General features: G+C 37.2%; 2 protein-coding genes across 3 annotated transcripts in view; one reads left to right on the top strand and one right to left on the bottom strand.

Moving 5' to 3' along the window:
* The window catches only part of ITGBL1 (integrin subunit beta like 1), a 124,735-nt gene extending 117,556 nt beyond the window's left edge, over positions 1–7,179 (top strand). Inside the window, exons 10-11 of the mRNA XM_030953820.1 lie at positions 4,714–4,827; positions 6,325–7,179. Coding sequence (XP_030809680.1) covers positions 4,714–4,827; positions 6,325–6,416 — 206 coding nt within the window. The 3' untranslated portion in view covers positions 6,417–7,179. The remainder of the gene's footprint in view (positions 1–4,713; positions 4,828–6,324) is intronic.
* Positions 7,180–7,642: 463 nt separating this feature from the next.
* Positions 7,643–24,268, bottom strand: part of FGF14 (fibroblast growth factor 14) — a 381,662-nt gene continuing 365,036 nt past the window's right edge. For both annotated transcript variants that reach the window (XM_030953833.1, XM_030953844.1), the window contains exons 4-5: positions 16,803–17,001; positions 7,643–14,286 (exon numbers count right to left, since the gene is read on the bottom strand). In XM_030953833.1, the coding sequence (XP_030809693.1) occupies positions 14,150–14,286; positions 16,803–17,001 (336 nt within the window). In that variant the 3' untranslated portion in view covers positions 7,643–14,149. The remainder of the gene's footprint in view (positions 14,287–16,802; positions 17,002–24,268) is intronic.

Here is a 24,268-nt window from a genome sequence, read left to right as displayed (position 1 = left end):
CGCTCTGAAAGACTAATGTGCATGGCAGGGGGTTGTTGTTCAGTAACCCTCTCTTTCAAAGGCACTCATTATTAAAAGGATGTTAAAGGATGCTCTGTAATGCACTTGCATCCATTTTGTCAATCACCCACCCCAGCCGTACGCGTTCAGCAGCGTTGCTCTCCTATGCAATTTGTTAGGAGCATATAATTTCCTGTATGTGTTTAGCTGATGGTCTGTGGGGAACAGCTGCACATTATAAACTAACTGTTAGAGCTCCTTCCACTCTGGGGAAAAAGGGCACTACCCACAATAACCCTCTGGAGGGGAAGATGGCAAATGTAATATATTGGACAACAGTAAGTGGAGGAAAGTGTTTAAAAGCAATTTGGTACCCTTAATCCCGCTGCTCCCCAAAACAGCTTCAAAGGAAAAGTAGGTGTCTGCAACCCCCACAAATGAATCCTACAAACTTTCTCATTTACTAATTTTCATTCATCTGGTTGCATCAGCCTCAGTTCAGCTCTAAAAAAAATTGCCACAGGGAAGAATAAAAGTTAGAAAATCTTGATAATTATCTGAAATTATTCTCTGAGGTTCTTACCTTGCAGTCTTTCAGGCTAGGAAATTGCATTAATGGAAAGAGGGCTTTTTAGATCCCCCGCAGTGCAAATTGCCTATTTTTGTATATAATATGTCTGAAGGAGAATAGACAAAAAAAGAGACTGGTTGGAGGCTAGAATGCATTCAATCCAGACTCTGTGTGTCATTTCCTATATTTGTATGTCCCTTGCATAGACAGGAAAGAAATCTGCCAGCTGGAAAAACCAGTTAGGAACCCTCTACAACAGGCAGATTTCCAGTTTTCCCTTTGGTAACTTTTATTTCAGTGCAGAGGAAATTTAAATGGGGTTTCCAGCCCAGGCTTCATCTATCTGTATTATCACTTATCGGAATTCTCCCTATTGCACCATTTAATTTTGTTCTGGGGCTTCTTCCCCCTCAGTTGATGCAGTGTCATAAAAAATGAGAAATTGCACTGTTTCTCTTTTTTTTTCAGATGGGACTATCTTTAAATTAGTATATGTGTAAGAGTGAGCGAGTTACAGAAATGAGAAATGGAAATTACTCTGTTCTACTGCAGAAGTTGACCTTTTTTCTCTTAATGTGTGCCTCACTGAGATTTTTTTTATATAAACCAGGAAGGTGAAGGAATATGCTTGGTACCAATAAAATGCACTATGTAAGATTCTGTATAAGTATAAACATGAAAAATGATGTTGATTTTTAAAATATTCATATTACCTGCTATCTTTTTCTAAGGATGGCTGACGCCAGTTATTCCAGCCTGTGGGTCTTACTGTGAGAACAATTAGCTTTGAACATGTGTTGCAAGGATACCATTTACTTTGAGGCTTTGGGAGTAGATAATCCATTAGGAATTTGCAGATATCAAGAATTTTTTACCTCTGTTGGCTATGCTGCTGGGGCGTGGCTTGGGATCTGGTCACTTTTATAATCTGTAGCAGCCTGAAAGGTGCTCAGTGTTGTCTTTTCCAAACTGACCCATTCTGTGATTCTGTTACCCTAAATCCATACACGGAAAGAGTGGTGGGATTTTTATTTTTTTTTCCTTTGGGGGATATAATTTCTTTGGCCCCTGAGCACACATTAGAGAAATCACCTCCATAAGACATCTACAGTAGTGTGTGGCCAGTAAGCATCCAAGAAGGCTACTATCTCCTGCCTCTTCTTTGAACAGGATGGGAATCAGAGGCAAAGACAATCTAATTATAAATTCTATACATTATATTATTATAAATTTTGCTGCTATGCTATTTTTTTCCTTTTTTTCCCCTTTTTTTTCCCCCAAATCTATTCTTGATGCTGAGATATGTATCTGGAAATCATGTCTTACTGGATATACATAATATAAAACACCATTCATAGATAGTGAAGCACTATCCAGGAACCAAAATGGCAAATTTTTCTTTCTGATTCATTACAGTGAAAAAGAAATAAAATGATTACTGGTCAAATAAAAGGGAATTTGAAACCTGTGCACTAATGGGGGTTTTTCCATTTTTGTTGGAAACCTAGCCATGACATGCAAGTGCTAAAATGGACTGAGGATAGCTTGAGTTTCTGTATATAGGTTTTAATAGACTGTGAAGAGTCCTGGTTTTCAGCAGATAACTGCTGAACACTATCAGAAAATTGCACTCTGCTAATATAAGCAAAGTTGGGCATCCACATTCCTAGGCAGTTTTCTGAATCTTGGCTCGCTGACTGTGCCACCTGTAGCAAAAGCTCTTCCCAAGGCAAACAGCAACACCCACCACGCTGCTGCCTCCCTGGCAGTAAAGATAGGGCTGTACATGGTGACTGTAATGGTGCAGGATGTGGGCAAGGTAATGAGCCAAATCCCATCCGAGAGGAGCTGGCTGGCATCCCAGGAAACACCCTGCAACTCATTAGACTCAATTAAACTGAGGAGCCTCCCAGAGCAGCATGCCCTGTTCAGGGAGAAGACTCGATACATTTGTTTCTCTAACAGATTTTTGCATTTTGGAGCCTTATCTTCCTTGCTTGACTTGGTGTTAAATTTGCTGCATCTTCTGCAAAACAGTTTTAAACATCATGGGCATCCCTCAGTAGCAGGATCAGTGCTTGCTGATGCAGAATCACTTCAGGCTTCTTACAGTGTAATACTCTTAAAAACTGCTGTAATTTCACTAAAATCCTCATACTATTCCTTGTTATTTTCAGGTGTCAGTACCTTGCAGTTTCTATAAACAGAGGTATTTGTTTTAAATTGCCCTCAAGTATATCTTTGTGTACCTCTTACAGAGCAACCCTGTGATATGTCTGCTATCCTCCACTGCCTCCTTATACAACAGCATTTTTGATCCTTGTAGGGAATGTCAGTATTTTCTATGCCAGTGGCCCTGTAAGCAATACTCAGAACCCACAGAAAAAGTAGATGCTTAATCAAATACTTCCATCCTCAAATGTTCTAATCACTAGCTCTTCCTGAATATATTTACATGTTCCATATGTTACAAGTTAAAGCATTTGCCTAAAATTAGGCAATGAGTTAATTTTTGTGAATTTGAAATAAGCATTAAATTACATATTTAATTACAAATTAGATACTCTGCTGGGGCTGTTCTGAAGTTTTCAAGAATTAAGCTTCAGTATTTATGGGAAAAGGAATGGAAAATTTGTTGCTCTCAACAGATGCAACTTTTTTTCTTTAAATATATTAGGATTATTACTATGGATTTTATTCAGAAGTCACTGAAAGAATTGGGAAGATGGAAAAGCATGATTTTATAGACTTTGGCTCAGGCTCTGTTGAGTAACCCATGAATTCTTTTTAGGTTATATTCTGACATAACCAAGCTTCCTTCTATATATTTTTTCTGTAATAATGCATTCAACACATTGGTGACTTTTTAATGGAATTATTCTGGAAATATTGCAGGAGGCTAGGATTTTCAAGTGAGTTGAACTCATTTATAAGCATCTTCTGTAAAAGGTCAATAGCTTCTTTGGTGAGATTTTTTTTAACTCAGCCCCTCACAGCTGAAAATTTTGCACATATTCTTTGCTATAATTTATCTGGGTTTTTTACAATTATTTTTTTAACATTGATTTCTGCTGTTACCCCTTCTTAGGGCTAGGTCCACAGAAGGATTTTTACTTAGCAGTTAGTAATATCCCCACTTCAGTGTTTAAATGTCTGAAATCTGCACAGGGCCAGGCTGCAGAAGATGAGATCTGTAAAAGCCAAGTCTCTTCAGCCAAATGCTGGAATAGTTCAGGAGGAATTACTATCTCCTTGTGGCATTTCTAGTTGCAGAAAAGCCTCTCTCACACCCTTCTCAGGCTTCCTGACACATGATTGTCCAGGGGCACATGTCACGTTCCACAATTCAGAGCCACGAACCTTCTCCTGAGGGTAAGGATGTCTCAGAGTCTTCTCTTCAAGGGAGGCTCCTGGTGCTCTGTGGGTTATGGCATCACCTGAGTTTGAGCCCACAGTCCCTGCTTTGCCTGTGATGGTATGGCCTGTCATCCTTGAGGAGAAGAACAGCTTGTCCCAAGAAGGGGTGTTAGGGCACAGTGCAGGAACGAGCCAATTGCTGAGCTGCCATTACGTGCACAAACTCTTTCTGACCTGAGCAAATGTTCAGTAAGTCCATGGGAGGTGGAGAAGCTTCATTCATGATAGTGAGGATTTTGGGGGCCTATAGATGTTAGTCTTGGGCACTGCTGGTCTTTTGTAAGCTCACCCCTAACAGCTTTAGATGAGGAGGACTATTTTCCTCCTGGGTGTGATTTTACTGCCTTCAGTAACAACAGGTTGGGGAAAATTTGAGCTTTGCTAGTACAAAAAAAGTAAAATAGAAGTTACTGGGGACAGAAGCCCTGATTGTAGGTCTCTACAACCAAAAGAAAGCTTCAAAACGTAAGTCCTGATTAATTGAAATAGCAGGATCAAAGCTATTAGTGGTAACATCCCGTCATACTCCAACTCATGCCAAAAGAATCCTTGCATTCAAAAGCCTTTTAGCTTGATTATTTTCTTTTATGCAACAGCCTCTTAGGCGGCAATTTTGTGCACACGCACATGTGCGTATGTGTGCATATGTGTGACTTGGGTTGTTATTTTCTAGCCTGAATGTGCCAGTACTCTTTGACTGTGAGTAATAATTTTTGTGATTTCAGGCTCCTGCCACTGTGGAAAGTGCATCTGCTCACCCCAGGAATGGTACATTTCGGGTGATTTCTGTGAATGTGATGACAGAGACTGTGACAAGCACGATGGTCTCATTTGCACAGGTGCAGTACAGGCTAACACTTAATTGCTTCAGGAAACAAACAGAGTTGATGGGAATTATGTTAGACAAAGCCCAGCTTCTCCTTTCCCCACTGATGGAGGAAGCACATTTGCTGGTTATTCAAACCTGCTGTAATTGTTTCTTCATGCAGCGCAAAGATCAACTTAAGGTTTCAAAACAACAGTTAAAAGCCTGAGTATGAATTTAAATAAGTAAGCCAGCTATGGAATCTACCAACAATTCTCTCTGCAATAGACTACAAGTTACTGGTTTTTGGCAAGGAACACAGTGCCATCATTATGGTTTCCTTAGCCTTTGTTCTTTTACTGGGCATTCCATGTGTGTAATGCATTTAAGTCACAGAAAAAATTCACTGGTGGGTTAGTAAAATAGATTTTTACAGGTTAGGGACATAATTGTGTGGGTTAAGAGAGCTTCCCAGCAATCAGACAATTGTCGGTGGGAGGCTGGAAGAGCTGATAGCTTTTCTTGTGATCTGATGGTAATGATTCAAGCAGCTTCACCTTAACATTGTCTGAATATGCAGGTGGCAGATGTTGATGGAAATGGGCAAGCTGCCAACAAATCCTTGTGACAAGCATAGTCACAAGAAGCAGCATGGGAATTGCTAAATTAACTCACTGGCTGCTTCCTGTTACAAATCTTAATTTTAGAAAACCTTTGCTGAGCAATTATTAGATGTGGAAGAACTCTGCAAGCCAATTAGAGTGAGAGTGGGAAGGCTGACACTAGTAAATTGTGTCTTCCAGCTAGCCCCATTAGCAAGGGTCATTTTCTGGAGGCAACTAGCCAGTATAACAAGAACAGGAGCTTTATCTGTAGTTCTGATGCCTAATCATGGATCTTCATAAAGTCAGAAGGAAGAGGAGTTTACATAGATACAAAGGTTATAGAGGTCTCAAACTCAGCATCCAAGGGTCATAAAAAATATTTAAATAAAATTAATAGGTGAATCTTGACTGTTCCACTGCTGCAAAATAGGACCAGGACATTTTTCACTTAATACAGAGTTTGAGATAGGATTTATTTGTATAGCACTTCTGAGATTTTAGGTTTAAAGTTTTTCATGCTCAAAGCCATGGTATAACTGCTATTCTGTTGATAGCTTTTAATGGCTTTTTCTTTATGAATAATAGTTAATCTTGTTTTTCTTTGTACCTGGAGGCACAGTGTGAACACTTAGCCTCACCAGCTGGCTACAAACACTGGTGTACAAAATTACACTTCACCATACACAATTTCAATATTTGCAATGCTGCTGATGGAATTATTGAGAACATGCTATTAATGCCATGTAAGTATAGGTGTGGGGTGGCTTCTTAATGCAATGGTACAGTAATTGCTTCCTTCCAAAGGAAAAAGGGGACAATAAAGGAACAATACATCTACTTTAGCATAGCCTTTTACTTCCCATAAAACACATTCTAATGTAGTACATTCCAATTATTATAATTGTCCTTTATTCATTCTATTCTAGGTAACGGTGTTTGTAGCTGTGGAAACTGTGAGTGCTGGGAAGGATGGAATGGAAATGCTTGTGAAATCTGGCTGGGGAGAGAATACCCTTAATGGAGGATGTCAAGGATTGAGGAGAGTTTTTTTTGTTTGTTTTCCCTTAGGCTGCTAGGACATTTAATTTCCGAAGTATCTGGGTGTGGGTATGCATGAACGCACACATACATGGATGTAAATACCTTAGAACACATTTGAGGATCTGCTCCTTAAAGAAATGCATCAGAAAACTAAACTAGGGAGCAGGACAGCCCAAGCTCTAGACGTGAAGTCATAAAATACTGGCCCTATGGAACTTCTCCAGAGATTTTTTGTCAATTCAGTGGAACCGATATTATACCTGTAATGACTATTTCTTTGAGCAACCTGAGGCAAAGGTATAAGAAGACCCTTTTTTTAATATTATTTACTTGGTTGTCATGTCTCCTTGTCAGTATGCGACAATTCACCTGTAGAAGAGTAACACTAGTGGAATATTGTCAAATAATTAGTTTGATTTGTTTTATGGTATTTGAAAAATACATTATTTGGCCCTTTCCAACAGTCCTGATTATGAACCAACTCATAAATTGAGAGAAAATATTATAAATATAATATTAATGATTTTTTATTTGGTCAGTTGTGTAACTGAGGTCCAATTACATGACACTCATAGGCTGAAGACCCAAAATGTTTGAATGAGAACCTTTTCCACAGGAGAACTTTTAGTTTCTGTGGTTGATATGTCAGAAAGTTGGTTATCTAATCTACATATTACAATACTTTAAAATACATAACCTATAGAAACATATGGAGTGAAACTAATAAAGATGTAAAAGTATGATTGCCTATTCTGCATATATATTCTACAACTCACATGTACTTCTCTTGTACTGTTCCACATATCTACAGCTGCCTCCTACATGTAAAGCAAATGAATTTTTTTATATTAGTAACTTTTAGGATTTTACTCTTAGAAATCACTGTTCAGGACAGATTGCCCTGTCACACATGGAATTCATTGAATTTAACTGCATTTGTAGAAGTAGGGAACCTGAACATCAACTGACTTGAAAAATCATCTGTGCTATGCAGTACCTAGGTCTCAGCCAAAGATGTTTGGACAATGTTGACAAAGTAATTAAAGTTTTAATACAGTAAATACAAACAAAGCAGTGGTATGAACAAAAATTTTATTTTTATTTTCCAATGGTGAAATGCTGCTCAGTGTGAAATTCACATTGAGTTATGAACGATGCACAACTATTGGGACTTCCCTAACTTATTTACATATGAGTGTCTCATTTTTTGTACATGTAGATTTGGCAGCCCTTGAATTCTTTAGAGCAAAAAAAAGAAATATACATTTTAGTTTCAAAAGTGTTTACATTTTGTGAAACCATGATTGAGCAATAAATTGATTAAATGGCTCAAAAATACTTCTTTTAGATACCAAACTTTAACATTGTGGTTTAGGTGCCAAGGTCCTGATTTTTGAAGAGGTGCATGACTCAGAAATAATGGAACTAAGTATTAACAAAAAAAAAGTATTTCCATTATTAGTCTAGAAATTACTTTTCTTTTAGAAAGAACAGTTTTGAAACAGGAAAATACAGTGGTACAGAACATGGGACAGAATGCAAAATTTAAAATTAATTTATTGAACTGCTTTATTATTCCCCCGTCCCATATAGCTTGCTTTTTAACTTTAACCACTTTTTTTTCCCTCTTAACCTGGATTCTTTCTTTCTAAAAATGAAGCTTGTGAAGCCCATATTCTCAGGGAGTACCATTACCAAACATCCAACTTATATATAAGCTATGCAGATAAATAACTAGACCTACATCCCAAAGCTGCTAGCTACTCTCTTACTAGATAACCAAAGTATCAGGCAGAGTTCTAAACTGTATTCATAACACATAAAGAATCCTCAAAGTGAAATTCATCTTGAAATTTTAATTTATGTTTTATACTTAAAACCCTAAAATTCCATGGAGCTCAACAGGAATATCTTCTTAAGTTTTAGCATATATGCATTTTGCCAACCCTAGTGTCGGGAGAGCACAAATTGTTGCTTTTATTTATATTTATGAATAATGAATACCGCTGACCTGAATCATCTCATAATCACTGGGTTTTTTGCATATACATTCATCTGCTGAATCAGAGTGTAAACAATGAAGGATACAAAGTTCTCCTCGCTTTCCTTCCATTTATATTAAGTTGTGTATTAAGAAAATACTACATAATCAAAACTCTATTCTGGTGTCAGTAGATGCTTTTGACTTGTTTCATGGCATCAAAACATTAATATATACTGTAGATCAGCTGTGGTATTTCAGGTACTCATTCATATATAAAAGAACAATTCTTTAGGTGGTTCCAGTGTCATATTTGATGCATTTTTGTCATTTATTTTAATTTTAAGTTTATATACTAAAAGAGTATAAAGTAATTTTTACTTTGATTTTTTTATACCAATCAGCTCCAACCTTTTTGACTACTGGATGGATTATGTAGTCATAGCATTTCAAAAAGGATTATCCAAGTTGTTTTTAACTTACATATGGAAAAAAATCAGAATATCTAAGACAGCTACTCTCTGTGGTTCCTTTAAATGCAATTATCAAACAAAATGGTGCTATTACTATAAACCTTAAAGTATTAGCTAAGACTACTAAAAATGGAATGTACACATTAATTCTTTTCCAATTTTTCTTTTGTTTCCTATAATGTTGCTTGAGCACTTCCCCAGTTCTTCATGCTGAGGTACTGGTGATGTGACACCCAGCTTATCTCTTTTGTGGCTCATTTCCTCTCTAGAAAGATGAAATCAGAAGGAATATGATTATTATTCCACATATTTGAATATAATAGCTGTATTAATAAAATTTTATCTTTTTCCCTTGTGTCATTCCCTGTGATGGGAATTCCAGGTACATAAACTGTAAATGCAGGAAGAGGCATAAGAAAGTGAAACTTACTACTTGATTTTTCACTCCTAGTGACTGTAAAAACCTGCTTCCAGGCCTGTGGCAAAAGGCAAAACCAAAATGGATAAATTGGGACTTTTTACTGATTAGATTGATAAACCTTATAAACAAAAAGATATTACAGCCTTGTTTTCTTCTTATGTGAGAAAGAACACAATCCAGAAGTGTGCCAGTGCTTCTATAATAGACTTGCAGGATTGCACCTATTGTGTATAACGTATCTGTAATATCACCTATAAAAAACCTGTGGATTGATTTGCTTCTATAATTTATTAACCTGCTTGTGATCCTTTTTTTCCCCACTAGCTATATTCTTTCTTAGAAACACATAGATACATTTAATCATGTACCTGCTCTCACTTTCTGATATATTGCCCTTGCTTCTTTGCAGAATGACATCTCACTTTGTAGCTAAATGATACAGCTAAATGATACTGGGATGAAGAAAGCTAAGTTGAATATTTCTGTGACTAAGTAATTGAACAAAAAAATTTATTACATCTTTAAAAATAAGTCATAGCACTTGCATTAGTCATCACAGAAAAAAACCCCTGTTATTAAACATTTTAGAATGCATTGCATGAAATACAAATTTATCTAAAGAGCCATTTAAAAGAAAGAGAACCTTCTTATGTAGTCTAATTTTGCTTCCATTCCCATTTGAATGTAGCTGAATAATGTATTCTTTATAGCAATAAACAGATGGATCATCATGATATGCTTTTACTGCATGGACCAAACTGTCTGCTTTCATACCTCATTGCTTAAACTAGTTTTAAACCAAGACAAAAAGTTTCCCCATATATATAAATGTAAAGCCAGGGTTCTTAGTATTGTTTCAGGTATATACCATAGTCAAAGTGAATTGCTTTACTTTGTTTCTGGTGAAGGGCCTGGGAGGGGTTTATTACGAACCAACATTTATGAAAATGACAGTATATTAAAAATCAATTGAGAATGGCTAAAAAACCCAGAAAATGAAGCAAAAGCTCTGTTATGTGAACTACAAAGCACTTAAAAGGAGCTAGAGACCCTTCCATAGGCTCTATCATGTGATCAATCTCATAAGGATTCTTGTGAATTTATAAAATTTTTGAAGTACAGCAAAATGGTGCTTTGTTGAAGTAGTTTATATCTCCTCAAAAGTGGATCTTTAAACTGTGCAGGTGTGACCAATTTTGCCAAATAGAACTGTAGCTGAAATACAGATCAAAAAAGAGAAGAAAATGACTGTGCAGTGTTAACATATAAAATGGCAAGATGAGGTTAGATTTCAGTGTGAACAGTCTCTAAGAGATTAGAGAAAACCCAGAAGAACAAAATACAATGCAAGCATGCAAAAGACCTGGAACGCTGCAGATTCACGGACAGCTGCACATGTAAGTACAAAAACCCCAATCTGTAAATACAAATTGATTCCATCAGGTTTACTATACAGTACTTTAGTAGTAACAGACAGTTGAAAACAGCTTTCACTTAACAGCAAAATTAATTTTAGAGGGAAGAAAATGGTGAAGTCTCATCCTGGAGAACAGCAAGAGAGGTATTATATTAAGGAGCTGAAATTTTCTTTGGCATGGTAAAGGGGGAGAACTGAGTTTGCCAACCTATTTACATGAAGTTTCACCATCCTGTGGCCAGTGTAATGATGCTTTGCACAGTCTACTTCTTACATAAACTTTTCTGTTGGTTTCCAGTATGCCTTCATATAAATGTTTTATTCATCATGTTGAATCTGTGTATACAACAAATAAGAATAAACACAAACTGTACAATGCAGACAAACTCTTTGCATATATGTATGTAAATTTGTAACACTGACCAACAGTTCTTTGACAGACACAACCTACAACATGCAGTTAGTTCATCCTTGTCGTACTCTTCCCATGCAACAGATGAGACAAAACAAAATTAAAGGGAGGAAACAAAGCACAAAGTATACCTGTGTTATGTTTAAACAGACTGTAGAAAAAAAAATTAGGGCAATGATTCATTGGATTAAACACTCATATGAATTTAGCCCACAGAAACAAAACCGGAAAACAATAATTAAAAAACAAAAACAAAGGCAAAAAGCTGTATTTCCAGTATGTACTAACTGCTTAAAGAAATTAAATCTGCCCTTAATTATAGCCTCACAAACTGGTTCACAGATCATAGTTACTCAGGACCAAAAGGTTAATGCTGAAAACAATGTTTATATAGGATCAGGCACTGAACCAGATCCTCCTTGCATGGCTCAGCCAAGTCTCCAGCCCTGTCTCTCCTCAGGCTCTTACACTGGGTCTATAAGAAGGCAGCTGAATGGGACATGAATTCGTGTATTCCCTCCTCATGAATCAGGTGAGAGAGAAGGTAGCCTTCAGCTGTTTTATCTTACTTGAAATATTGTGAAGTTCTCCTCTCACAATTGCAGGAAGGCCTGGGGCCACGGCGGGACCTGGCCGCCAGTGCAGCATCAAGGCTGCTGCCTCTCCTGGGTCCTGCAGCGCAGAGCAAGCCCCCAGCCCGCCATCTGAGTTGCTTTGGTTTGATTTTGTTTTCTCAGGGATGGTGCACAAATCCCATTGGACCAGATGGGATGAGAAGGGCACACTGAAGTTTTTAATAAAGTGTTGTTTTTCCCTGCGCACACAGATTTAGTGCTAGCAGGCAAGGGCACAGTCTTAAGTCAAAGTTTCTTTGCATTTTTATCACAGTTTTAGATTAGGTTTGTATTTTTTTTTCTCTACATGGAGAACTCATTCCCTCCCTAGAAAGACCCAACATCAAGCATTATCTTGCTGTTCTCATATCACACTTACAAAAAGAAGTCTGACCTACAGAAAAAAAGAAAAAGTTTATGTAGAATTTAGCAGCTTTACAGTACCCTCCTTGAAGAGTGCACTAAATGTTGCTTATAAAAACAGAACACATTTGAAAACTAGTATGAAGAGTTCATTCAGACTGAATCAGACTGTTCAGCTGAGCAGACAGGGAGTTTGAAATAATCAGCAGTCTCTGTCAGGGACTTCAGGACAAAGATGTGATAAAACAAATTGCCAGAAATACAGTGCTAAAAAAGGAACGGATGGTTTCCTCTTTTTGTCTTAAAATATCAAGGTAACAGCAAGAGGCCAAGAGAGTGTTGCCACACAGTTTCTAGACTGAGATACAGTCTGATCTTTGCTGCCATTTCTAAGAAACAAATTCCTTCTTAAGCATACAGAGAGTGCTTATATTTTTCAACTTCTGAAAGCCTGTGACTAAATGTGCAAAAACTTCAGTGGCATCTCTGTGGCATTCTCTTAATCTTTCCCCTGCCCTCCTTCATCCCCCGCAACACTGGCTTAATTGTTCACAAGTGACAAACTCAAAGGGTTGATGTTGTTCCTGGTAATATGATCCAAGGCTTCAATTTTATGATGTTTTTGATTTCTTCTAGGTTCATGTAAGAGAAAGTACAGTATATAGAGATCAAGGCAAGGCACCTTCAATCTAGCAATTTGGTGGGCATGTTATCCTAGGAAGCTGGGTGGAGGTACATACTGGGATATCAGTGAAATACATAGGACTGGACTTTGCATGCTTAGCTAAAAATAAAAATAAAGTTTTGTAATATGTCCAGTTTTAAAACGTCTTTTTTTAAAACACCAGAAATATTAAACTATAATTTGTAACTACCCTTTGCATTGGTGCTGCAAAAAAGAACACAACAACATCCTTGCCCATGCTTTGCTAAGTAGGTGTGGGATTCAGCCAAAAAATAACAATGGCATTAAGTTCAGTTCCTTAAAAACAGGAAAGGATTATATTTAAAATGGATTTAGGTAGCACAATTCTGATTAGTCTTACTTTTTTTTCTTTTGTTGGTGGTGGTTGTTTTTCAAACAATGAAGATTTAGTAGATGAAAAAATGAGCCTTAATTCAGGCCTACAAGGCCTACAAAATTCTTTGGACCCACTTTTCCAAAAATGAGTGGGTCTTGCTCGCTGGGCAAGGCAAATGTTACCATTACCAGTAAGCCTGTGATATGTATAAAACACACACACAAAAAGAAACTATAGGGATGCCAAACACACGTTTCAGAAAACTCCCCATTGGTTGTGTTTGACACTCTTCCCTCCACTTTAATGCCAACCTCAGAAGCACAGTATCTGTTACTAAAGAGTATTCACATTTAATCAATATTTTAAGCCAGAGACAATGATCCTATTCTTTATAGATATAATTTTTTATAATAGGTTTTTGAAGGCTTCCTGATTCCCTGATTGCTTTCAAAACTAAGCCACCGGCAACACTTAAGTTATAGAGAAACACAATCCCTGCAAAAGGTCACAAACAGTGGAGCGAGCAGCCTTATAAAAAAGGGAAGAAGAGAAATCCATAATAGCACAGGTTTACAGCATCTAACTAGAAATTACTTGATTATTTGTGTGCTACAAAATAGAACTTAAACACATGGATTTTGCTGAAACTGGACTCAAAAAGGGATTATGGGCAATTGTCAGCAGGCAAGGTATCAAGTGTACTTGTGAAGTATGTCATTCACATGAAGTGTCACAGTCACAGAAAAGATATTAAAAAGGCATTCCAATATCTGGTAGGGCATTCCATGGTCTGAGTTTAGCTGGTTCATCCAGGTGTCTTCTCGTTGTGGTGGAGCTACATGTTGAGATTTATCCACTTGCAACAACTCAGTTCAGAAACAGGAACGGGCAAGCTGGTGACCTGCCACAAGCTGATCCACAGACACTGCCGAGGGGAAGTCTGGCAAGGATAAATCACTCAACTGTACTTGGGACTCGGTAAAGTCACAACACCTGTGAGGATCTGGCTATGTCGTCTTGCTCTTATTCACTGGTTTGCCTCCATTCATTATTGCAGATGCACTTGTGCTTTTACTTGGAGTTACCCCAGCCTTTGGCACTGTTTCTCCAATATCATGCAAAGATGGTTCTCGGTACATGGCAACTGAGGGGAGGGAAGAGAAAGAGAGAAGCATTTTAAACAATGTATCACATATGAGGGTTCAGCTCAAATAGGATTAATTTTCTATGTTCCCCTTGCATACCAGGGAAACTGTTTCTTTTGACGATGCTGGTTTTGTACCACTGATAGAATTGCTTGACCCTCCAAAATTCTCACACTTCTGCCTCTGACTTAAAAATTCAGTAGGAAACTGCATTCTTCCTTGTTTAATGGACACTATATCTTCTTGGAAATGAAAAGCTGGTGTTGATTCTTTGCATAAGGCACACAAAATTGTACAAGTGAATACCCATGTGTATGTATATACAACCCTTAAATAAACATTAAATAAACATGTGAACTTTTAGAAGTAAAATGTGTTAAGACAGATTGTAATTAAAAAATGGGATCATACAATACAGTTGTCTAGACTTAAGTGTTTTTTCTTAGTCGTAGATTGCAAGACTAGGCTAGGGTCCAGTTCTACAAAGTTATATGTACATCAGTCTTCCAAATCTGGGGAATTTGGCCATGGTCTTTTCTTCAGGTGTGCCCTGAAGAAATATCCAGGATATGTGGAGAGTGCAAAAGTTGATTGGGGGTTTTCCTACCTCATTTCCAAAAACATATGCAGTAGCCACTGATCTCCACTGAATGTAGAAGTGCAGAAAACTCCAAATTAAACTATTAACTGAATTCTTAGAGGAATTAGAAGTTTTTCCTTTGGCTTCAGTCCCTATCTCACCCCTTCAAATCCTTTGAGGGAAATACATGTATTCAATTACACAGTTCAAGCATTAAGCTGCCTTAATGATTAATGCTCTTGGATAATTCAATTTCATTTTCCATGTCACTCCATCAGGTAATATTTCCACCTATACCTAACTCCAGTTGCATTTATTTATATCAGAGCAATGTTAAAAGAGGTGTCACAGCAGTCAAAGGAATTAATCATCACACTGATTTCCAGACTGGGTGTGTGCTACCACAGAGAGCACAATTCCTTCATCCCTTGGCTAATTAGAGTAGGAGGCTGGAAGATCAAAGTACTGACCTTGATCTTCGATGGTGTGAAGTTTCATAATAAATGTAAAGGGCCCCATAGCATCATTAACTAATCAAATACTTGTTCTAACATTTCCAGTGACATAATCTAAATCCTTTTACAGCTTCTTAAAGACGGAAATTAAATGTCTTCTCTAGAGTACATAAGGCTGGTTATGATCTATATCTTCAGAGTGGCCCATAAATGTGTTTTGGGCACTTAGCTGATTAATTAAAAGAGCTTGGTGAAATAACACTGTGACCTACAAAATTATCACATTGAACAACATGAAATGGAACTATGAAGTAAGGAATTATATAGCAGAGCTGTCAGATTTGATGATTCTCATAGGCAATGTAAATCAAGTTATTTCTAAGCATTGTCTAAGCTATTTTGATGAAGTCTGATCATCCAAAAATTATTTTAAAACTTAACTTCTTTGCTAGTACATACAAATTTGCATTGCTTTAAAAAATGCACTGGCATTCCCTCTCTATAAGTCTTAATATAAAAAGATCAAGATATAAATTATTAGTATTGTTGAGAGCTTATGAAACAACTGTAAACTTTCACAAGACAGGGAAAGCACAAAGGCTGACTTCAAATAAACATAAGTTTATTCTGATTCTTTCCTTATGATGAAACTAAAGTACTTGACAAACTGATCCTTCAATCAAAAATTTTAAGTTAAATATCAAAAGAAATTGGATTTCTAACCAAAGCATTACTCAAGTATATGTTTTCAGATGGTAAGAAATGAGATAATTTTCAGAATGACTATGACTATTTTCAGAGGCTATGTGCAGGAATTAGGACAGTAAGTAGTGCCATCAGGACAAGAAGAAAAAGGCAGCATATAAATACATATGTATGTATTTATATATAAGTACATACAATAACACAAAAGTTTCAAGATATTAATGGATTTTTCAGAGAATGTGACATCATTTTGGTGTGTAAGGTTACTGTGATTGTTATTTGCTCCTATCTTGGTTTAAAGGCCAACTTACATTATATCACTTGGCATAGTGATACATCATGATTTATAGAGAGACCTTTGTGTTTTGTATTAGAAAGCTTTTACTTTAAAATGCTGACATTTCATCCATTCCCTATATAACTCCCAATCTTCAATATTCATTATCTCATTCTGCCCAATGAAAGGACTATTTTCTCACTGCAAGTTTCACAATAATTTTTGTCCCTAACAGTGGAATATTTTAAAAGCAGCACAATGCTATTCCACAAAAAATTTCTTTTCTTGTAGAATGACCACTTAGTCCATGGAAAAATGTTTTACATATGCCCTTTGTAGCATCACTACACGGAAGCACACAACTGCTCCATGAAACTTGGGAGTGGCATTGGGATGGGCCGCTATGTGAGGCATGCATATGGAGTAAGGGCAATTTGGACACCATTCCCTCTTCTTGTGAGATGTATAGGAGTCTGCCAGAGATGGACTGAGCCTCACCTTCCAATGGCTTGGGTAGAAAATGAGCTGCTGGTTTTGTTTTCTTCACTCTGTTTCCTTTCATGACCTGCCCCTCTTTGTTCAGCCCCAAGAACCAGGCCCTTCCGGACTCCTGTTGTCTGTAGAGCATGGACGAGTAGATTACATAATAATTTTCAAAAACAGACTCCTTGAATTTGCACTCTGGTGTAAAAAGTTCCTGTGGGAAGAAAAACAAATGTTAAATGGTATCTCTAAAGTGCAGGATTTGTTTTGTTAACTTACAAATACCTTGTGATACGTTTTACATATTATTTAAGATAAGGTTCTGCTCTAAGATCAGGAGTTCTGTCTTTGTCTGGAAGACCTCCAGTGAACTTATTTCACTTCCCATGCATGCCTCAGTTTACCCATCTGTGCTACAGAGATAGTATATTTTTAAAGTAGAAAGAAAGCCACACAGGCATGAGAACACTATTTAAAATACAGGCATAATTAATGTTATTATGCTTCTTTCTCTGATAGGATGGATTTATAAAGATTAAGAAAGTCTATGCAAAAATAGTATTAATAAGATAACAGTTGTTCTGTTTTAACAGAACGCAGCAGGTTTCCTCTTGTTTACAGCAACTAATATTTGATGCTTAAGGTGCTGCTACCAAAATTCAGCATTCCCTGTAGTCCAGGAAAATACCACTACAGGGAAATACTATTCTGATATACAAATTTTTGGACAAAGAATAGTCATTCTTACTGGCATCCTCAGCAAACATTCCAAAACTGGATTTTTTTTTCAGAAGTCACATTCAGTAACAGCAGATTAACCTAGAAAGAGTTTAGGATAACTAAGCATAAACATCTGTAGTCCAGTAGCCAAATAATTTATATATATATATATATAAATAACACAAGTAACTAACAAAATAAACAGTATGAATATCCATTGAGATAGAAATTACCAAAATTCTTTGAAAAAACCAGCAAGTTAATGAGCAAATAAATATACATTTAAAATATCACAGGAAAATAGGATTCCATGTGAATGTGATTTTCTGCCTGTGGACCCATCTGCTGAAGCCTGTAGAAAAAATAAGACATAAAAGGAGGAGGTAGATGTGGGAAAGGGGGAAGTAGCTTGCTAAGATTTCAGAGCTCAAAGTTCTCAGCTCTGAATACTCTTTATATTTCTTTTAGTTTTCTTTCCCAAAAAGCAAAAAAAAAATCTGGAAACTTCACATCTTTTCACTTCTCTATTCACAGTATTTTTTTCCATTTCTTTTTGTTCCTGGCCCCATGCAGTACTGAGTTAACACCCAGCAGGCAATGTATTTTCAGGGTCTCTATGCCATCCCCAGCTGCCTATATATTGTAAGAATTTCACAGCTGCTTCTGCCACAGATTTACTTTCTGGAAATCAAAGTCCTTAAAGACACAGTTCCCCATACCAAAAAGCACAGATTAAAGGCTTTTCTGAACGTGCACTGAATGTCACTTGGTGCACAATCTAGTTCTCCTAATACAGTGGGGTACATGGTATTTGTCCTGCCATGGCTTAAGTTACCACCTGTAAGCAAAGCTGTCTTGATGAAAACCAGGCATACTACTAGCAGTCCCAATCTTTGAGCTTCAGATTTAAAAAAATTATGTATTTTATGCATCAAGAAACTAAAAGCAGGGATCAGCTTGGAAATAATTTGCGAGCCTGCCCTAAAATAGGTTGCTTTGGCTGTGCCAGCCAGTACACTTAGTGTCTACAGGTCAGACTCTTACAGGATGCAAAAAAAATTCTGAATTATGCAATGGCCATCTTTTTGCACTACCACATCTTTACCCTCCATGTGTACAACTGCATACCAACTGCATATATAGGGATATGTATATATACACATGCAAAAATGCAAATAGAGACTGTACTAGAGGCACTGAATACTGATGACAGGGAAACACCTTAACTGCACAGTCTCCTTTGCCATGGGGCTTTTTCTCTCTCTGTTCAAAACTTTAAGACATCTGTTGTTTGTGTTACTCTCCTTTCTCCTCCACTGATCTCAAATCACAGTAGGGCTCAAGGAGACTCAAAATAAAACCAGAAGGCAGGGAGGCATGCTAGAGGGAATGCCTGTTAAAGCCTAGCACAAGCATTTACATGCGAGTCATGTTCCTTGGCTGTTGAAACAGCAGATGCTAATCAGGAAATGCCTACACAGCTCTCCTTATTGCCTCCTTCACTGAAAATGCTACCCCCTGTGTTCCCCATGAAGTTTTACTTCCTTGTAAAGCTCAATTACCATAAACACTACTTCTTAGCCAATACTCACATTTTTGTGCTATAAACAAAAGCTGTTTGTCATTCTATGTTCCTCCCTACTAGAGCTGCTTGGCTGCCTCTAAACACTATTTGTATGTTTTCCCTAACAATATCCATTATGATACTTAAACAAGGTTCCTTCAATTCATATCCCTTCCCTGAATCAAACCAGTCTCTTTCCTCTCTCATTTCTTTGGCATTGCAGTAATGTTTCTGACAGTGCACAGTATATGAAGTGGTAGGGATTTACTTTACCAAGTAAAAATACCAAAAATATAGATTATGGCAATGCAATTACTTAGCTACTCCTGGTTGTAGACTAATATACTGGACAAACTGGCATCATTACTACTATGTAATTATAAAAAAAAAACCATAATACTCTGATTTTTTTTTTTTTTTGGTACAAGGAAGAGTCAAACCCACAAACCTAAATACTGTATTCTGCCTAAAACTACTCCAGCTATCCTACTCCAGATATTTGGGTAGGACAACACTTTGGACAGAGTTTGCATTCATCCAGTATATTAGGAGGCTATTCTGCCTGGGTTAAACTCTCAGTCAAAAAGCCCCTTAAATGTATGTTACTTTAAGACAGACTAATAGTTCCAGCAGTGTGGGGAGTATTCATTAATGAAAATCAGGCACCTGACAATTACTATACTGAACTACAGACACCAGTTCCTCTAAGGAAAGACTTCTGAAATGGCCCCTTCCCTGGGGCTTAGGTGAAATTGAACATTTCTAAGTTAAGAGTGATGCCTAAAGTCTTGCCTCAGACACTGTCTCAGCTGGCTGAAAATTGCTACTGTATTTCATACAGTAAAGTAGCCATAACACCTAAGGTGTTGGTGCTGCATGTACCTAGGTCAAATCTAGATCTGCATATCTTAGACTTAACCCAGTGAGAACTCCCAGAAAATTACTAATGTGCTAACAGCACTGACCTTAAAAAAATAATCCATGGGTGACTTTATTTAAACCTATTGTTGGAGTAGAGGCAGTACAGGGTGTTTTACAAGGGAAACTGAGTGGGGAGGACACTCCCCTAGGCTACCTCCCTATCTGTATCCAACCTGAAGCAATCCAAATCTGCATCTGGCTGACATGAATAATTTAGATCTTCCCTGCAAGAATGACTTTTTGGGTTTTGATCCCAGGACATTTTGTATTAGGAAGTGAAAGAAAAAATTGCAAAACCAGATATGACTTGCAAACAAGAATTTGCGCTCAGGATTTCTCTTTCAAGGTCAGAGCCCAGATTTAACCTGTAGTTTTATATTAAAAGTGGTTTTATCCTGTCAAAGCAACATTTGAGAAATAAAGTGTATACCAGCTGCCAATTTTCAAAACCCCAGGCATGGGCTTTGGCTGTGAAGTGCAATCTGAGACAGCTTCCTGGGTCCCAGAGAAGTGAAGGACGTGTTAAATTGCACTTCGCTGAGAAGAATTTTCACTTGGATATTTTTCTAGATTCTCATCAAATTTTTGCTTTATGTGAGTCCTATTTGGAGATATTTTAATTCTAGCTGCAGTAGCATTAATTGTTAATTAAAGATTGTGAGTTCAAACTTGTGGAATCAAAAGTTCTGTCATTGCAGAATTCTTAGTTTTGGGGCCCCTGCCAGCACTGCCAAATCTTAGCATTATACTATTCCAAATGATGGGATTTTACCTCATGGAATCATGTGGTGGTATCAGAATCTACTTTCATATAAGAACAAAACACAAAAGAAATAAAATAAAAAGAGCCATTATCCACTTCTAAATTCTGTGAGTTTCTGAGCAAAAGAGCTCAAGTTACTTGTGGTGTCAACACAAAGATATACGGGGTTGTTGGAAAGTAATTCAGATGACAACTGAGATGAATTCCCTACCAAGTAATGTCATTCTGTCAATCAAAAGCTGAGGTCTGACATGATGAAGCTGAGCCTCAATGCCAATCAATAATATGGCCCTGTAGCAAGTGGCTATCATTCAAAATCAAAGTACAGCAAACTTAGTTGTCCCACAAGCCATCAAGTAATTGAAAATATTTGAATGGATTATTAGTGTAACCTCCCATTGCTGTGATTTCACAATTTAGTTTGTTCAAGCTAGTTAGCTTTATAGAAGTTACACATACCCATTCTGAGTCATGACTTTTCACTCAAAATAAACCCCACAAAGCACAGCATTTTCCTATACCAGTTCTCAGAAAGAAGAAATATGCTGTGAATCACAGAGTTACAAAGCAAAACTAGCATGACAACACAGCTAGCCACATAGCTTCCAGACATTGTTTACAAATTAGATGGACACCTGCAGTTTTAAATTATATTTCTGGTCAGTAAATCAATAATGAACTGAACAAAAAGTAACCTTTCATTGCACACCACGAGGGACAGCATAATAACCTGGCTCTGCAACGGTCAGCTGTACCAACAATAAGGGCTCCTACAAAAGTTTCCTATCTTCTAGTCCTGAACCTTTAAGCCTCTTTAGTTTTGTGTTTTATTCTGAAATATATGAAGGAATGGCATTGGTTACAGCTCACAGAAGTGATAAAGCTAGTAGATATCCTCTTGAATTGTAACCAGCAGCAAACAAGGAGGCACAACAGGACTTGTTAATCAACCAGGCAGCAAAAGCACAGCTGTAAGCTGGACTAGCTGCAGTTTCTCCTTGGAGCCATGCAGAAAACACAATTGCAATACAAACTCAAAGAGACTGCCAGGCAAGGAACAGCCAGGCTAATCAAGCACTGTAAAAAACCCTGACACTATTCATTACTTGCACCTAAAAGTACAGGTTATGGAACAGGACCTCAGAACTTTTGAAGTACAGTCCATGTGGAATCTGCATGATGCAAACACCTCACAGTCAAAAAAAACCCAACACATCCAGTCAATGGTATCAGCACAGTAGGAGGTGGTTATCAATTTTTTTTTTTGTAGAAATGATGACAAAGAGTTCTTAAGAACAGACTGGAGAAAGGGCAACATGAGCTTTGTGGAGGCTTATAGGAAATTTCTGCAGAGAGAGAAAAGCAGCACAGAGTCAGCACAAAAGTGTTTTGAGAGTTAGAGGATAGCAACACAGGAATAAAAAAAAGGAAATGACATTTTAATAGTGGATAGAAAGGTTGGAAATGACTCATGAAGACTGGTCTTAAGGTTGAAAAGAAGCAGTCTGCTTAATGAGGAAAATGCACTCAGAAAGAAGTTAAAATAGTCAAGGTGGGAAATGAACTTTGTGGCACAGTTCTGAACGGAGACTGTGGGGGTAGCACTGTGTTCCTCAGTGCAGAAGGGGAGGATGCTGCAGTGATCAAAGTTTGAAAGGATAAGATCCCAGAAAACAGCTGCAGTGGGGTGGAACAGCAAGAGGCCTTGTCACAGACATATTTGTGTAGCAAAACCTGTAAGAACAGGAGGCTTCTCCTGCACATTACACTTGGAATACACTTAAATTAATATTCCAATGACTTGCTGCACATTGAATTAGGTGAGTTAGACTACCTTCTTACAGTAAACCTAATTGACAAGTGCTTGTATAGGAAAACAAAAAGCAAAAAAAAATCACTTAATATTTCCTGTCCATAACACCAAATTTTTTCAAAGCTAAAGATGTCTTAAGAGTCTGCAGTTTGAAATTATCTTGTGCATGAGCTCCTCTTCAAATGGCAGAAAACACAGCAACACATGGTTACCTGCTTCATGAATTATATTCTATTCCTGCAGGTTGAGAAGACATTTAGTGTATCTGGGCCTAAAAAAACCCTAATAAAAATATAATTTTTAAACATCAGAACAAGAACAAGCAAAGTTGGGAGAATTTTCTATGTGCAAACTGTCCAAGTAAGATACCAAGGAACACAAGACTTTAGTTGCCACTGCAAGCTTTGCAGTCAATTACTAACGCCAAAAGTAAAGGCAGTAACAACTGAACCTGAAAATCCTATAGATATCCTATAAAAGCAGCAAACACTCACAGCCCCTTTCAAACACTTTCCACCATTTTCTGACAGAAAATTTCCTCAATAAATTACAACAGCCAGAGAATGCCATTATTATCTCTAAGCTAATGTTATTTCTATTTCTGAAGATTACTAAATGTGGTCTTTTAAAAAGGAGAAAGTTATAAAAAGAGTATTTGCTATCCTGCAGGTTAAATTCAGGGATGATTCTTACTGGTTAAAGAATCACTGAGAGTACATTAAAATCTCAGTGTGTAAAAGGAAAATTTTATCTACAATTTCTGTATCTCACTTTCAAGTTTTTTAAAGACTTGAAAATGTGGCTACAACTGCTTATACACAAATAAGACACTTTTGACTAAATTTAGGTAAAAGTCAATGTAAATTAAGATTATTGCAAATATTACCACTTAACTAGGATTCTAATTAGCACGCATATGAATGGTAATATTGATCATGTAGCAATTCTTTTATTCATGTACATTCATAAGCACCTCAAATAAGGTCATGAATAAAATTCACATAATATACATAAAGATAAGCTAACAAAAATAGTTTGAACAGATATCCGTGTGTTTAAGAGGATCACAGAATCACAAAAGAGTTAGGAATGCAAGGGACCTCTTGAGATCATCTAGTCCAACACTCATAACACTGATCAAAGTCTGGCTCAATTTTATGTGCAGATTGGAATCATGGAATCAATAGAGTTGGGAAAGGCCTCCAAGATCATCAAGTTCAACCTTTGACTGAACATCACTACGTCAACTAAACCACAGCACTAAGTGCCACATCCAGTAATTTCTTGAACACCTCCAGGGATGGTGACTCCACCCTTTCTCTGGGCAGCCTGGTCCAATGCATAACCACCCTCTCAGTGAAGAAATGCCTTCTGATGTCAAACCTTCCCTGTGCAGTTTAAGGCCATTTCCTTTTGTTCTGTGTCTGTTTGCCTGGGAGAAGAGGATGACCCTCACCTGCCTACAACCTCCTTTCAGGTAGAGTGATAAGGCAAAACCAGAATATACCATCTTGGTTTACAAAAATTTCCCTACTTCACAACAGATAGGTTACCTTGCTTACAACTAGAAGCTATGACTATATTAATCTAGAATTTATTAAAGGCAATAACATTTTTTTATGGAAGGCAGAACACATGCTCTTTCATAAACTTACCATTTGAAAGATGAAATAATGATGTCAGATAAAAGAATATTTTAA

Source organism: Camarhynchus parvulus, chromosome 1 (assembly GCF_901933205.1).
Source record: "Camarhynchus parvulus chromosome 1, STF_HiC, whole genome shotgun sequence".
NCBI classification, from domain to species: Eukaryota; Metazoa; Chordata; class Aves; order Passeriformes; family Thraupidae; genus Camarhynchus; species Camarhynchus parvulus.
Note: the sequence above shows the minus strand (reverse complement) of the source record. Positions and strands in the feature narration are given on the sequence as shown.